Here is a 15830-nt window from a genome sequence, read left to right as displayed (position 1 = left end):
TCTCCAGTTCTGAATGTTCAACTTATGGCTTTCTAAGTAAATGGACACATTATTTTTGAGCAAGACAGATTTTTCTCTCCAGATGTAAATGGTGTCTTTGCCTAAAGATGTTCGTAGAAATCCTTATTGTGTTTTTATTTTTGTTATTCTATGTGGAAATAGGAAAAAAAAGTTTCATGTGCTGCTTGTACTACAGGCAGGAGAAAAGCAGTTAGGAAAAACTGTCTTTCAAATGGAAGTTATGTAACATGAAAGGATATGGTAACCAGGCACATCACGTTTTTTCTCGTAATCTAATTGTGCTCTTCCTGATTGCTTTGAGCTTCTAGAAATGCATTATGATGCTCCTAGGCTCACCAATACCTGATATTCCTCATGAAGAGTTTACCTCTCTCTCGCATTCTTTCTCATTGGCAGCATTAGTTGGTGGGCTAACATGAAATAAGTTTTCTTGAGCAGCTTTTTCCTCGGGGGCAATTCTTACTGTAAAATTTACTGCTCAGCAGGTAGCCATCATTCTACAAAACCTTGTAGACATAACTGTATGGGATAACAATTTCTACCAGGTACCACTGTATTGAGAACTTGACATTTGAAATGGAATTGGAATTGAAATGACAATTGACTTTGCATAATGGAATTTTTAAAGTTCTAAAATGGAGGACTGTGATCAGAAAAACAAAGTTTATTAACATATTTATAATTTTTACATTATTTTAATCTTTGTGCTCTTTCTAAGATATCACGTGTGTTTGCACAGTCATTTCTTACATGTTGGATGCTGGAGGTAGAAAATAAGTAGTCCATTTCAGCTGAAAATAAAGTGACTTAAAAAAAATTCCAGTGGAGCACAAAATAAATGCAATGAAATAGCTCTACTTCAATTGTTTTTTGAATTCACTTGAAAAATACTTGGAAGTATTACCTGATATTATGCTATGGAAATAACTTCTCTTTTGTAGAAAAAACTAATAAAACTATTAAGAAAAAAAAAAAAACCACTGTAAATCAAAAAAAGAACATATGAGCATGGGAAAATGTGAAGAAGCAGAAAGGCAGCATCCTGATGAGAAGTAGGAAGGATGTAGTAATTTTTTTTCCTTTAAGATAAAATAAATTATTCAGAAATCCAGTTCCTTCTCCCTTAAGTCATTTCAGAAGTATGCTTGGCAGTTGTTAGCAGGAGCTGACCTAAGATCTTAGTGAACAAATGAAAAGGAAGATTTTTACAGATCCTCCCCACACCTTTAGCACAGTGTTATTTCATTATTGCTATCACTTGTTTAAGGTGTTGGGAAGGAAGCAGTGTTTTTGCACAGAGACAAATATATATATATATATATATATATATATGTATATATATAGTGTGTGTATATATATAGTGTGTGTATATATATAGTGTGTGTATATATATAGTGTGTGTATATATATAGTGTGTATCTGTGTTACACGGCAGTTACTTTTTTTGTATGAAAATCCATATTTCACCTATGATATAACTGCACAGACTTCAGCTTATCACAGGGGAGGAGCAAAACAGTTAATTTTTTGAGATTTTATTCTTAATTTCCACAGTGTGAGTAGGGAGCAGCGATATTTTTCTCTTCTGTTTCAAATAAATACATTACTTAGAGAAGGAACTTCTGAAATACTCCAAGTGATTAATTGTGGAGAAAAGGCTAGCCAAATTACTAGGTGGCAATTAAATGATTTGTCCCAATGAAACATGCTTCTGTAGCAGAAGGGAAGGGTCTGTAGCAAAGGAAGAGTTTGTGCTAGGTCAGCTGAGAAGAAATGATGGCTTTTTCTTGAACCTACATTTGCATGAAGGCTTTGGAGAAGATACTGGGGGGAAAAAAAAGTGACTGATGTTAAAAACTACTGATGTAGTACTTTTGGAAAATATAAATTTATCTTCATCTAAGCTTATGGAGTCAATTATTACGTGCTTGCTGAGGTTTAAGGATTGTATGCAACATCCATGCACTATCCACATTTACGTATAGAAACTACATTTTCAGGATAACATTACACACATACATCTGTGCTTTAAGGAAACCACTTAATTCTGCCTATCATAAAACACGAGGCACTGATTGCAGGCACTCAGTTTTTAGTGATACATTTATCTTTTGCTGACAGCTATTCTGGAGGGAACCACGACATTTTTGAAATGCAAATTAATTGTTGATGAGTGTTTTCTCATAGATTGGAATGCTTCAAGTCAAATAACTTATTGGATTATAATCACTGTCTCCAGAAATCCAATGCAGCTGAATCAGTTCTGTAAATCAAGAAAAGTTATGAAAGTGGGACCTTAAGTTTTGAGTTACTCCATTAACTGTGTATTTCCATTATCTGCTTCTGAAGAAGTAAGTCAAGCTAGTAAATGACTTAAGAATAAAGAACAAAAATGATGCTAAAGGTCAAAGTAAGGATCTTCATTCTCTTGCTCAAGGTGAATCACAACAAGAAGTATTTTGAATTTCTTTTCCAAAACACTGACTTGATTGGCTAACGGTTTCAATATGATCTTAAAAGACGCCCTTTTCTCTATCAGGAGTTTAAAAATGATGTAGAATTTCAGCTGAGTTCTAGTAATGCATAGAACTTAAAGAATTTCTTACATGGAAAAGCTCTCCTGTGTTTTAAATGCTATAAAGCTATGGGGGAAAGAACAAGATCAAAAGTCTGGCTATTCTTTCAACATGTTTCTGTGGTCAAGTTATTAAGACCGTTAATTCTCTGCACAAGCTAATTAAAGCTTGTTGGCTTTGCCACAGTTTATGTAACTTTTCATGCTAACGCATTGTATGTATAGCATTTCAAGGAATGTTCTGTGCAGGAGAATCTGTCTCTAATTTCTGGTTGTACTTTTTTTTTTACTACAGGATTTTTGAACATAACATGAGATTGCTTCAAATTTACTCCCAAACAACACACTTTGATTTAATTGCCAGTTGTTCGATTTAAATAATTCAGGAACGCTTACAAGTATTTTCTATGTTACTTGATTATACATCCTTAGCAGTTTGTGTTTTCTTAAATAAAAAAACCTTCCTATAACATGACCAGCTTAGTGGCATTGTGGGGGACGGGTTGATGGTTGGACTAGATGATCTTTGAGGTCTTTTCCAGCCTTAATGATTATAGGATTTTATTCTGTGACTGAAAATTCTTTAATTTCAGAACCTCTACTCTTGCTTATGTTCATTTTGAAGCCTTAACATGCTGTTTCCATAACATCTGAACCTACTTATATACTCTATTAATAGGTGAGATCTTTTAAAAACAATTATTTTATGAATGTACATTCCTGAGTTTTCATTCATATTACTTTTAGCATTTTATTTTATCATTTTATTTTTAATTATACGCTACAATTGTTTTTTGTGAGTCCAGAATGTGTAACTTTATGAGCAACTCAACTATTTCCATCAAATGAAATAACACAAGGAAAACCTCATGTTAATGTAAATGTAACCTCATTTAAAAATGAATTTAGACTGGTTTTGGCTGTTTAATGGAGAGCCACACAGGATTCAGAGCATAAACTGATGGGTAGAAAGCTATGATTGGTGCTTGCAGTTATTTCTGTGAATAGGAAGGATCTTGGCATCGTTTCAGGCATCCCATTTCCGGAAGCCTTACTTACATTAGCAGTGAGAGAATGAAATTGATTTACAGTAGGAAAAAAAAAAAGTATCCATTACTTCCCCCAGTGACAAACATCCAAAAGTGAAGTCAATTTATTATATGGGATGACAGGAAAAGTTGGGATGTAGTTGTATATAGGAGGAGAATCATTAAAAATTGAAAAAGCATGCTGCTTGTATATAGGAGAGATTCCTCATATATTGAGCAGCTTTTTCATGCTTGTCTTGTATGACTGAGTATTTTTCTCATGTGATGTGAAATGGTATTCCCGACCATTGGGACCCACAACTACGTAGCCTGAATTTTAGCCTTTTAAGTTCACAGCTGTTCTGTTTTTAGGGGGGTTGTTTCCTTGATTTCTGCAAAGCAATTGTTAAACTCACCTTCACAGTGAGGTGCCTTTGGGTCACAAGCAGATTAAATAAATGAAATTCATTCACTAGACCTCATTTGCAATGCGGAATTCCACAAGTCAGTTGTTAGAAGAATCAAAATGTATGATGAGTATAGTAATTGGATCAATCATTGGTTGCTCAGAAATGTTTATTGAAATGAATACATTAATATTTGATTTTGCTTTAGCAGAAGAACCTGGCAGACTTAATTTAGAATGTTTCCAGAAATATTCCCCTTATATGCATGTATTAACATCAGTTCCAGAAGACTTTTTTTTACTTTGTCCTCTGCATCAATTAGATCTAGCCCAATTTATCATTTCTCTTGTCATTAATTCAACTTGCTTTTGTTGTGACTCATGTTCTGTAAATATTGCATTCTGTTTTTCATATTAGCTTGCGTTTCATTTCTGCAAATGTCTAATACTACTTTTTCTCCTGATAAATCTATTCTTCTAAGTAGTCTTTTGAAACAGGTAGTAAAAAGTTAAAGACAAAAGCCACCTCATACTGTTTGGGTGGTTGTTGCTCAGTTAGGGATGATTTTTACTTTTAAATTGAGTGAATTTGGGAACAATACACAGAAGGAATTATGGCAATTACCTTTAAACTGCATTTCAGTCTGGGAAGGGTGAGCCCATCTACTCTGCACTGGTGAGAACTCATTCTGGAGTTCTTCATCCAGATGTGGAGTCCTTAGTATAGAACAGACATGGACCTGTTGAAACACATCCAGAGGAGGGCCACAAAGATGGTCCAAGGGATTGAACACCTCCCCTCCCCTTTGAGGATAGGTAGAGCTGGGGGCTGCTCACCCTAGGGAACAGGAGGCTTTGGAGAGACCTGGTAGTGGCCTTTCAGTATCTAAATGAAGTTATAAGAAAGAAGGGGAACAGATTCTTTAGCAGGATTTGTTGTGCTAGGAAAAAGGAGATGGTTTGAAACTAGAACAAGGCAGTTTAGTTTGGATGTAAGAGGTTCTTAGGATGATGCTAGTGAAGTACTGGAACAGATTGACGAAAGAGGTAGTGGATGCCCCATGCCTGGAGATATTGCAGGTCAAACTGGACTGGGCTCTGAGCACCTGATCAAGCTGTAGGTGTCCCTGTTCATTGCAGAGGAGTTGGACTAGGTGACCTGTAAAAGCCCATTGCAACTCTAAGGATTCTGTCATAAACATTTAAGTAACAGAAGCAGGCCGGCGAACACTGTAAAACTTAAGAAGATAGCTGGGAAAAAATCTCAGACTTGTCCTGAAGGAATGTGGAGGGGCTCCTCTAAGAAGGTAATGTCAACCAGCAGCCCTGGTGAAGTTCTTCTACACCCATGCAAACAGCATGAGAAGGAGAGCAGGAGGGCTGGGGGACCACAGTGGATTTGGAAAACTATGACCTAATTGATATTGCAGAAATGTGGTGGGATGAATTGTACCACTGGAACGTTATGATGGGGAACTACAAGCTTTTTAGAAGAGGTAGGATATCCAGCCCACCCCAGGGAATGCCTGTGCGTTAAGAAATGGACAACTGCCTTTGAGAAAGAGCCACAAACAGGCTGGGACTGGATGAATAAAGGACATCTGGTGGTTGGGCTCCTACAGTAGGTCATTTAATCATGGGGAGCCTGTGGATGAGGCCTTCTTGCTTCATTTTCACAGGCTCTCATCCTGATGGGGCATTTCAACCATTTGGATGTCTCCTGGGAAAACCTTGTGGCAGTTTCTGAGTAATCCAGGAGACGGTGAAGTGTGCTGAGGATGACTTTCTGGTTCAGGAAATAGAAAAACTAACCAGAGAAGTGGTAGTGGACCTAGTGCTCACTGCAGAGGAGATAATTAAACAAGACTGAAGGTAGTCTGGTCTGTAGTGACCGTGCTGTAGTTGAGTTTGTGATCTCAAGGAATATGCGCCTGGTAAAGAACAGAGTAAGGCCCCTGAAAGTAAAAGAGTGAACTTCTGGCTGATGAAGGAATTATTGAGTGGGATCCTTGGGAAGAATCTGTTCTCTGGGACAGAGGTATGGAACAGAGCTGGCAGCTCTTCACGGATGCATTTGTGATAACAGGAGCTCTCCATCCCCCTGTGTAAGAAATCCTGCAGAGGGGGCAGGAAACTAGCATGGCTGAACCAGCATTTGCTGGTCAAGCTGAAGAACATAAGAAGGGACCTAGACAGACCTGGAAAGCGAGGCCATGTAAATGTAGAGAGGTTGAACAGAGGCTTTGGATTGGTTGGTCTGGACAATCCCTATGTGTACAGTCTGGGAAAAGAACTTGGTGAGAGCAGCCCTGCAGAGAAGGACCGGGGAGTCCAGGTGGGCAAAAGGCTGGACACGAACCAGAAGTATGCACTTGCAGAACATCAACAGCATCCTGGGCAGCATGGAACAAGGTGGCTGGCAGCGAGAGGGAAATGACTGTCCTCCTCTGCTCTGCCCTCGTGTGGCCCCATCTGGAGAACTGCATCTAGATCTGGGGCCCTCAAGAGGCAAAGGGGCATAGAGCTTTTGTTGAAGCTGTCCAGAGGTGGGACCGTATGCCACAGAGATTATCAGAGGTCTGGAGCAGCTCTTATGTGAAGACAGGCTGAGGGAGCAGGCTTGTTGAACCTGGAGAAGAGAAGATGTTGCTAATAATGTTTTTGTTTACTTTTTTAGGAATGACTTAGTGCTTTCACAAGAAGCTTTGAGAAGGGACTTTTCTTGAATATTTAATATGTTCTCCACTTAACTGTGGCCCAAGGCTTTTATTTTTTTAAAACTACTTCTTGCTCTGAGTTTAATTCCAGAAATAATTAGATTTTAAAAATAGGTCTGAATTTTGACTAACGGCTTATATTTGCCCTATGTGGAATTGTTGTAATTGTCTATTAATGTAAATGTATTACAGTGTGAATTACAGTTTATTATGATGAAATTCAAGAAATTATTAATGTTGGCAATACTTCTGTGTTCTTTACCTATCTCATTCATGGTTTAAATGCTTGCATTTACGGTTAATTTAAAAATGCTTCCAGTATTAAAAATGCTTCCAGTATTCAGTCCTGAAGAAGCTTCTAAAACTTGGCACTCTCACCAAAATGTTTCCCCATCAGACTTCCTTCCTAGTACCTTTAGGACATTAGCAAAACCTCACTGTCTTACAGTAAGCAAACTTTCTGAAACTGGAAACTCTGTCATAATGCAACAGCAGGAAAAGAGAATTCTAACCACTCTTTTTCCCGAAACACACTCTAACAGATGCATACGAGCAGGAGAAAAATCTAATAAATGAATATTTTAAAATATGTCTTAAAACATCTAATGGATAGTTATTTCACAGACTTAATTGCAAACATTATATAATGGGTATTTTTTTTTTTAAAGTCTACAAAATCTTGGTATTTTTGTTTGTGATGACCAGAAAAAAATCTGGGGAGAGCAGTGTTGGTATTGAACATCTTTTATGGAGAAGAATATCGTGCTCTTTCAGAAAACCAAAATTAAAGAGAGCAAATTAATGAAGCATAGCATTGTTGATTAAGCAAGCAGATTAATGAAGCGTAACATTGTTGATAGTGTTACAAATTACAATCAAGTTACTGCCTCAACATTTTGCTGCACTTCATCTGGTAAATACTGACAATACATTAGGCTAAGATAAGATATAATATTAAAAACGGGCATTTTTTATTAAAAAAATCCCTTGCATACATTGTGTATGACAAGGCAGTCTGTAATGGGTGCACTCACAAATGCACGTATGCATAAATATTCAAATTTCATTGATTTCATGTCAAGCATGAAACTTGAATTTTCCTGTTTTTTTAAAGCTGAAAACATCATAAGAGAATTGTAGCTGTTCATATAATTGTCTGTGAAACTCATCTCATAAGTAGCTTAGCTTCACTTAACCTACTTTATTGTTTAGGAATTGTTGGTTAAGATTATGTTCTTTGTTTAAACATTTTTTCACTGAAAATGAGCCCTTGAGTGTGGGATAGTTGTTTGTTCTATTTTTAGGTGGTTTCATTATTAAATGTTGGTGATATAGAATAGATTTGTGCCGTATCTCTTGCATCTCATTTACTTGCTGCTTTGACATGCTTTGGTACTACCCATTCCATCTTCACTGAACATGTCTAGGCTTCATGGTAGTTTTTAAATCCTCCTCTACTTCCTCACAGCTCTGATTTATATCTTCTAATTGGCTATCATCTCTAGATGGTCATGAAGTGCCTACCATATACTGTCTAGTTTCAAAGTATGTAGTGACTGCCTAGGAAATGTATGTTTGTTTGGTTTTTAATTAAAAAGAAAGATGCTGAGATCTTCCTTCAGAATGCTATTCTTCAGTGAGGCTCTTATATACTAGGGAAAAGGCCCAGATGTGATTTTAAATAAACAGTATTCTTAAGGCTTCTTGTCTATAGTAGATTGGATTTTAACTGTGGCTTACACCAGTAATGAGAAGTGGTCAACAGTCAGAGAAAGATTCATTCACACTTCTGTAGGAAGTCAAACTTGGGCAGGTAGGAGGTAGATGCAGTATCTTGATTCAGTTTTCTTCCTATTCTAAGCATTAATATTGAACTACTAAAATAGCACATTAATGAATGAATTGAAGTTAGGCATTCTGAGGAGTTTGAACCAGTTCTTATTCTGGGGCAGAAAGAGTATGGAGTTTTAGGAGAAATAAGTATTTTCTTTTTTTGCACTGTTACATGAGTACTGTGGTGAATTCCTGAGTAACTGCGCAATTTAAAAGTAGGAGTGTTTTCTACAATTTAGTTACTCCTAGGAATGTAGTAGGTAATGCAGAAAGGGGAGCTGATTGATATGATGGCTGCAGGCTGAAGTGGGGCCAGTCCATGTAAGTGTTTAAGGATGGTGGCCTTTTTCTTGTTCTGTTCACACAAAGTTATATGTAGGAGCACTTTGTTTTCTGGCAGGTCTCTGCAGCCCTTGATTTGTGTGTCTGTCTCACTTCCTCCCTCCCTGACACTTAATTTTCTTCATTTAACTACGTGTGGTTGACTTAAGTCACTGCTAGCCTAGCTGTTTGAACAGTGCTGTCTTGAAATCAGCCTCCTTCACTGGAAACTTGAATAAAAGAGGGACCTTTTCTCTTTTACTTTTAAGATTGCTTTTGTTTTCAAGTAGGTGGCAATACAAAATATTGGGACGCTTCCTGAAAAATCAGGATGAATCACAACAATGGCCAATTGGTGCTGTATTGCTTAGCCTTAGCTTTTGATTTCTAAGCGTGTTTGGATTAGTTGGTTGTTTAACAGTTTAGTTTTCTGGAGTAGATATATCAAGATTAACAAAATTCAGATAGCTGTTATCTTTGCCTTTTTCTGAAACACTACTGCCTCATTGGCAACGTTAAAGGATTTCTTTCCCTCTAACAGATTCGGTCTCATTCTTGTATAATAATTGCTCATTCTCCTGCATGATACTTGCTAGGAAAAAATGACCATGTTTAGGAGGCAGCTGTAGATTACTGGGATGATACCATCTTAATTTAAGAGTTGTCATGGTAATGCTATCATTTTCAGTGCTCTTACTCTTCCATTCCCTGTTGTAATGTCTCATCTCTTGCTTGTGATTACTTGTAATATCTCTGGGATTAACTATATCAGTCTATGCATATTTATAATACTTGGAGTGCCACAGAACAAATGCTGCCATCTGGACAATACTGCATTAGAAGTAATAAAAGTTACATGATCTAATTAATATGTAGATGAAATAAATAGTATTTTTGCTAACTTATGCTAATATCTTCTGCTAATAAACATGTTTCAGAAGGGAATAGAAGGGAAAAGCATTATTTAGGTGCTAAATGTAGGTGAATGTGCTAACCAACTGCTGGCCATTGCACAGGTTCAACTTCTGGCACACCATCACAAGAAGCGAAGAGAAATACGCAACTAGTAGAATTTGCAGTAACACCACAGAAACAAACTAGACGAAAGCTAATGGATTCTCCAGTCAAAACTCCGAGTTCTGCTGCATCCAAGCACTTCAGCCTCTGTCATTTGGAGGATTCTCTCAGCAAGGAAGTTCGACCTATTGTATATACACCAGAATCTTGCAGAAAACCAATGCAAAGCAGCTGTTCACAGACTGTGGTAAAACAAGCATTACACCTGACAGGCCTTCAGGAAACAAATGAATGTAATACAGGTTTTCAGCTGAGAAAGCCCAGTATTACAGACTCTGTGTGTGATGTTATCCTAGACTGTGATGAAGATAGAATGGACTCAACAATAATTCTCAGTGAAGAAACAAGTGAAACAAATGCAATTTCTATTGACTCATCTGCAGAGGAGTCACAACCATGCAGCAATAGAATTCTTCAAAGGTATTTTTCCATTTGTTTGGGCAAGGAATGTTATCTGTTGTTTTTTTGTTTCTATTTCCCAAACATTTTAATATTACTTATTTTTAAGAACCTTTTTGTCATTGATGTGGAAGTTACAAGTAAAATTAACTAATGTTTTGAAAATCAAACCTTCAATTTTAATTAGTATCGGATACAATTTTGCCATTATTTACAATCAATGATATGTTAGTAATAAGAAATGAGGATAATGAGAGCAGTTTTATTTGCCTTCTATCCAGAATACATTTCATAAAGTAAAATCATTTTATTTCAGATTTGGTCTTTCTTCCTTGAAAAACAAAAATCCTGCTTCAGTACTTGAGAAGCCCTCGTATATGGCAATGACTTCAGCTGCTGAGAGAAAACGGAAGGTATTAAGGTAAGATGTAGCAGGAATGCTAAGTCATGACCTGAAACAGTGATTGAGCTCTTGGTGGGAGATCAGGGCCAACGCAGGGGAGCTCAGGTGCAAGCAACATACCTGAGTGACCACAAGGGCTAGAGCCAGGTTCCTCCCCTTCCCAGACTTCATTTAAAGGTTGGCAGCAGAGGCGAGGATGTCTTGCTGGAGATCCCTGCCTAAGTGAAGCCTTACGAAGGTGGGCAGCTTTTTTCATTTGCTTCTGCATCTGTGGCTGCTGCACATGGGTTTCTCCTCTCTAACTACAGCCTGGGACTCTGCTACCCTGCTGTCATTGCTGTATTTTCCATCACATTATGGTGTTACATAAGGTTAAAGTTGACTCCTGTTTAAATGAGTTCATATACATTTCTCTTGTTCTTACTACAGTTTTGGTGTTCTTTCAAATTCAAAAGCATCTTATATAAGTCATCCAAATCTGCACATGAGATGTTCTGACTCAAATCTTTGACAATTCAAGTTTTCTCTTGACAAATGGAGAAGAATGGTTTTCAGCTAGCTTTTAGTTTAGAGGCTTCTGTTATTTTAATAGAATAAGTACAAACGAGTGTATCTTCCAAATCTGCTGTCGTCTCAATAGAAAAACATCATATAATTCTGAAAAAATGTAATTCTGTCATCATCCAAAAATCTAATTTATTTGGAAATGTTGTGCTTTCACTGGAAGACATAAGACTGCCAAAATGGGAAGTGGAGAAAATGTCTGACAATACTCGTGGTCATTTCCTTTGTTTTTCTAATAATTCACTTCTGCTCTGAGTTATTATGTCTAAATTCTTGTGTTTCATTCTGTGAAGAAAAAAAAAAAAAACACCCTTGCATTTCATCAGTTCTGTATTTAGACCTGGAAAGAGGTTTGGTGGGAGTGGCAGAAAAGCTGCAACTGAGTAGAAACTAATTGTACTGCTTGTTTGTTTGTTTGTTTGTTTGTTTTTGTTTAAAATTTCACAGACTCATAGAATGGCCAGGGTTGGAAGGGTCCTCAAGGATCATGAATCTCCAACCCCCTGCCACATGCAGGGCCACCAGCCTCCACATCTAATATTAGACCAGGCTGCCCAGGGTCCCATCCAACCTAGACTTGAATACATCCTTGTTCAAGGGTGGGATGCCCCATCCCCAACTTCTCTGGGCAGCTGTTCCAGCACCTCGCCACTCTCATAGTAAAGAACTTCCCCCTGACATCCAACTAAATCTTCCCTCCCTCAACTTAAAGCTATTTATTAATGTATTTGGTAAATACATTAATACTTATGTCTGGTCTGTAGTGATGATGAAACAGCTCCCTTTTCTTTCCTCAAAAGATCAAAAATTGATACAACTTTTTAATAGATCATAATGTAAGTCACCTTCTGCTATGCAGCCAGTGGAGCTGCTACCTAATGGGTCTTCTAAAAATGTTTCAAGACCATTAGAAACAAGTTCTACAGCTTTATCTCAGGAAATGAAAGAAACTTAAAGCACTCTCTTTGTTTATTAGCATCTTTGAAATAGAAAACTTTCCTGGAAGAATAAAATATAATCTCATGTTTTTGTTCTAATTGTTACTACTTGTTGAACGCTTTCTTTCTGGAATAAGGAAGGAGGCATGTCGTGCCCTTTCAATTTTTCAGACGGTTATGAGGTTTAACAAAACAAATTATTTGCACTGAGTTCGTTGCCTCCTTAAGAAAGAGTAAGTGAACTTTTGGGGCCTGCTTTCTCTGATCTTAAGGCAAATGTTTTAAGATAAGCTCCAGGAGCACTCTTTACTGTAAACTAAAACTCTTTATGGCTTTTTCTTGGTGTTTATGAAGAGAAGGAATGAAAGCTACTTATTTGTCACAGAGAAAAAAGCCCTCTTTTTTATCAGAGGGCTTCCTTTCAATTCATCTTTGTTATTTTTTCCCACCTCTCGTCTTTCATGCTTTACCTGTTCGTATTTATTCACTCCGGTTGCTCATCTCCTACTAACATGAAAATAAGCATATAGATTTCAGACATTCTCTATGCTTTTAATATAATTAGAAATGGTCCTATTGTTAGGAGATAAGTCAGTTAGATTACAGAGTCTGTTTTTACTAATAGAGCTTAGGCTAATAAGATTGTAATGCTGCTCCAAGAAGCAGCAATGTGACTAGATCTTAAGACAGATACAGGGCAGACCTTGGTCTTCACTGCTTGCTATATATTTTCAGAAAATTATTAAAAGAGCTAGTACATGTTAGATGACTATAAATAGAGATAGTACAATCCTATTAGAGGGATGGGGAAAGCACAGAAACTTTGACACGAATAGAAAAAAACTTGCTCATGAGGCATTCTTAGAAGAGTGAAACCAGGGATGCAAGTGAGGAAAACAAGTAAGGCTGAGATTACAGACAGGTTCATATTTTTCCCTGTAGATTTTAATTCCATCATCTTAAAAGGCATAAAATACAGGTTTTTTTCTTAGTGAGTTTGAAGCTGTAACATCTTTCTTGCAGCTTCTCTGAAAAGTAGAGAAGCCACCCCCTCTCATGTTGTTGGAGCCTATAGAACAACTACCGTAGCAATACAAAGTTTGACCACTGTGAATTCCTTGAACAAGTCACTTCAGGGATATCATACTTAAGTTGTTTCTTAATGTAATCATGTGATGTGCTGTTGTTTCTTAATGTAATCGTGTGACTATCAAACTGACTTCTATGATTTTCCAGAAGGTAATATGTTATGTGTTCTTCACTTCACAATTAAGCAACATTAATCCTTGCTTTCACTGCTGGTATGTTCTTCTCAATTTCTTAAAAAGAGAAAGAGAAGAAGAATCATTCTCATATATAAACACCATAGACAAACTAGTTTATTTTTTGCATTTGGTTGTGAACTACCAATACTAGATAATGCTATGTAATGTATTTTGCATATTGCAAGGACAAATTTACTGTAAAAGCTTTATTGCTTGACTGAGAGCAAAACCTCTGGCTGTTTTTTCCAGTTCTACATCAAATGCTGGCTTAGGTAATCTGCAAGACCCAATTTCTCCAAAGCGTGTTCGACAAGAGGTCTTGTTAAACAACAGAGTATTGAGAGTACCCAAAATGTCAGGTAAGCATCAAAACACTGTGCTGGCAATCAAGTTTTCATAGGTGATTCAAAGTTAAGGTCAATGCATGTAATTTTGGTGATTTAGCAGCACGTGCTGCTTTGATCAGTATATTAAGCCATTGCTTTGAATAATATATCCATGCATTTAATAATAAATAAAATTCCTAACATTTTAACAGTTACCTGGATAGTATCTAATGAAAACTCAGTATTACTGCAAGCTTGGTGAAGAAAACCTTGTCACAAGAGCTAAGGACTGCCACCAAAAACTTTCTGTGGTTGGAGTTTGAAATCTAGTACCCCTTTAATTTTGCCAATTGTAGTTTATCAGGAACTAAAATATTGTCTTCTGTTTGTAATAATGTTTTTCTTCATTAGGAATTAAAACAAAGAGCTTGAAGCGAGAACAGGATGTGCCAAGAAACCTTGCTAGAAGCTTTTCTGAAGGAAATGTAGCAGTGGGTGTTAAAGCACGGACATCCAAAAGCCTTTTACTTCATGTTTGCAAGAAAAAAAATAGGATTTAGATTCTGACTTCATCCATATTTCAAATGGGATTGATGGAAAGCAAGTGAGAACAGTGACTTTTGTTTTCCTCCTGTAAATTATTTTGTTAAAGAGGTCTCTCTCAGTAATGCAGTATTTTATAAGACCCAGTTACTGGAAATACGGCTGTGTGTTTTGTCAAATTTTGAAATAAAATGCATTTGGTTTTTGTCTCCTATTTGAAGCTTACAAATGTTTTCCATATAATAGCAAATTAATATGAAATATTATTTGAAGTTGTGAATTTAGAAGTGGGTGGTATACCTTACACTGTAACTTTTGTAAGCTTCTCCCTGTAAGATGACTAAAAGATTGAAACTTGATGCAAGGGAATTAGTGGTGATATAGTTTTTCAAGTTCCTCTAATTGTTTACTTACATTCAGGTTTCTAGTAACTTCATGATAGAGAAGTTAGAAATTCTTTTGCCCTGCTAAATATGTCACTGAAATTTTATAGTGTTAATACTGTGAAATATGTTTAGTGTACTTATCTTCAGCATTAGGATGCCAGCTTGTTCTTAGATAACATCTCAATTTTGGAATGATAATACCAATGTAGCATACCTGGAGGAAGGAAAAATGCAGGAAGGATTTCATTTTTTTTTTTTAATGTGTTATGTCTAAAATTTTAAACTGTTTTTTAACTTGTAAATTTTTTTTAACTTGCATTTTAATTGATTTGTAAATAGGATGATATTGTTGATAACCTTAAATAAACTCTTAGTTGTAAACAAGAGCCGTGTGTGAATTGAACTTGATGAAAAATTACTACTTCTTACCTGTGAAAGAGACGGAATTTTTGAAAGCATTATAAGATCTACTAGTTCATACTGCATGTTCTGATCAATTAATACTCAAAGAGTTGCAAAGTTCCATTGTCACCCTGACATCCTGCTCACCCTTAGCAGTGTTGTGCTGGTGTATTTGGCCTGCGCAAATGTAAGTGGATGTGTGAACTTCCCCAAACTAATTGGAACTAGAGGAGGAGGTCCAGTAACTGGTTCTAGTGTCAGATACCTGCCTGAATCCAGCAAGCAACTTGCAGTTCAGTAAGTTAGGTGGCATAAAGCGTGCTGCAGAGTAATGTTCTGGCTTTCAGCAATTGTAACAGGCTGAAGGGTTTAACGCATGGTTGTGATGGAAACAGCAACAAGTTTTCTCACAACAGCAGTGAACTGGATTACATCATCTAATAGCCTTTATCAAATCTGTTCCTAAAAATGTTTTGAGTATTTCCAAATCTTTAGAGGCTTATACATGTATTTTTACTCTGTAGCCTGTGATATTTAGGCAAACTAATGCAAACCTTTGCAGTTCATACCTCTAGCTCACGTTGGTGGCTATTGTTGATACGGTTGAGAGTTTAAGAGCACTTCTG

The 15830-nt window shown here is 36.8% G+C and overlaps 1 protein-coding gene across 3 annotated transcripts in view; it reads left to right on the top strand.

Moving 5' to 3' along the window:
• KIF18A (kinesin family member 18A) overlaps positions 1–15186 on the top strand; it is a 39905-nt gene extending 24719 nt beyond the window's left edge. For all 3 annotated transcript variants that reach the window (XM_042882703.1, XM_042882704.1, XM_042882705.1), the window contains exons 14-17: positions 9918–10398; positions 10694–10798; positions 13797–13906; positions 14285–15186. In XM_042882703.1, coding sequence (XP_042738637.1) covers positions 9918–10398; positions 10694–10798; positions 13797–13906; positions 14285–14433 — 845 coding nt within the window. In that variant the 3' untranslated portion in view covers positions 14434–15186. The remainder of the gene's footprint in view (positions 1–9917; positions 10399–10693; positions 10799–13796; positions 13907–14284) is intronic.
• The last annotated feature ends 644 nt before the right edge of the window (positions 15187–15830 follow it).

This window comes from Lagopus leucura, unplaced genomic scaffold (assembly GCF_019238085.1).
Source record: "Lagopus leucura isolate 7727_CA_CO unplaced genomic scaffold, USGS_WTPT01 Super-Scaffold_100035, whole genome shotgun sequence".
NCBI classification, from domain to species: domain Eukaryota; kingdom Metazoa; phylum Chordata; class Aves; order Galliformes; family Phasianidae; genus Lagopus; species Lagopus leucura.
The sequence above is the reverse complement of the archived record's forward strand: the minus strand, read 5'-3'. Positions and strand labels throughout refer to the sequence as shown.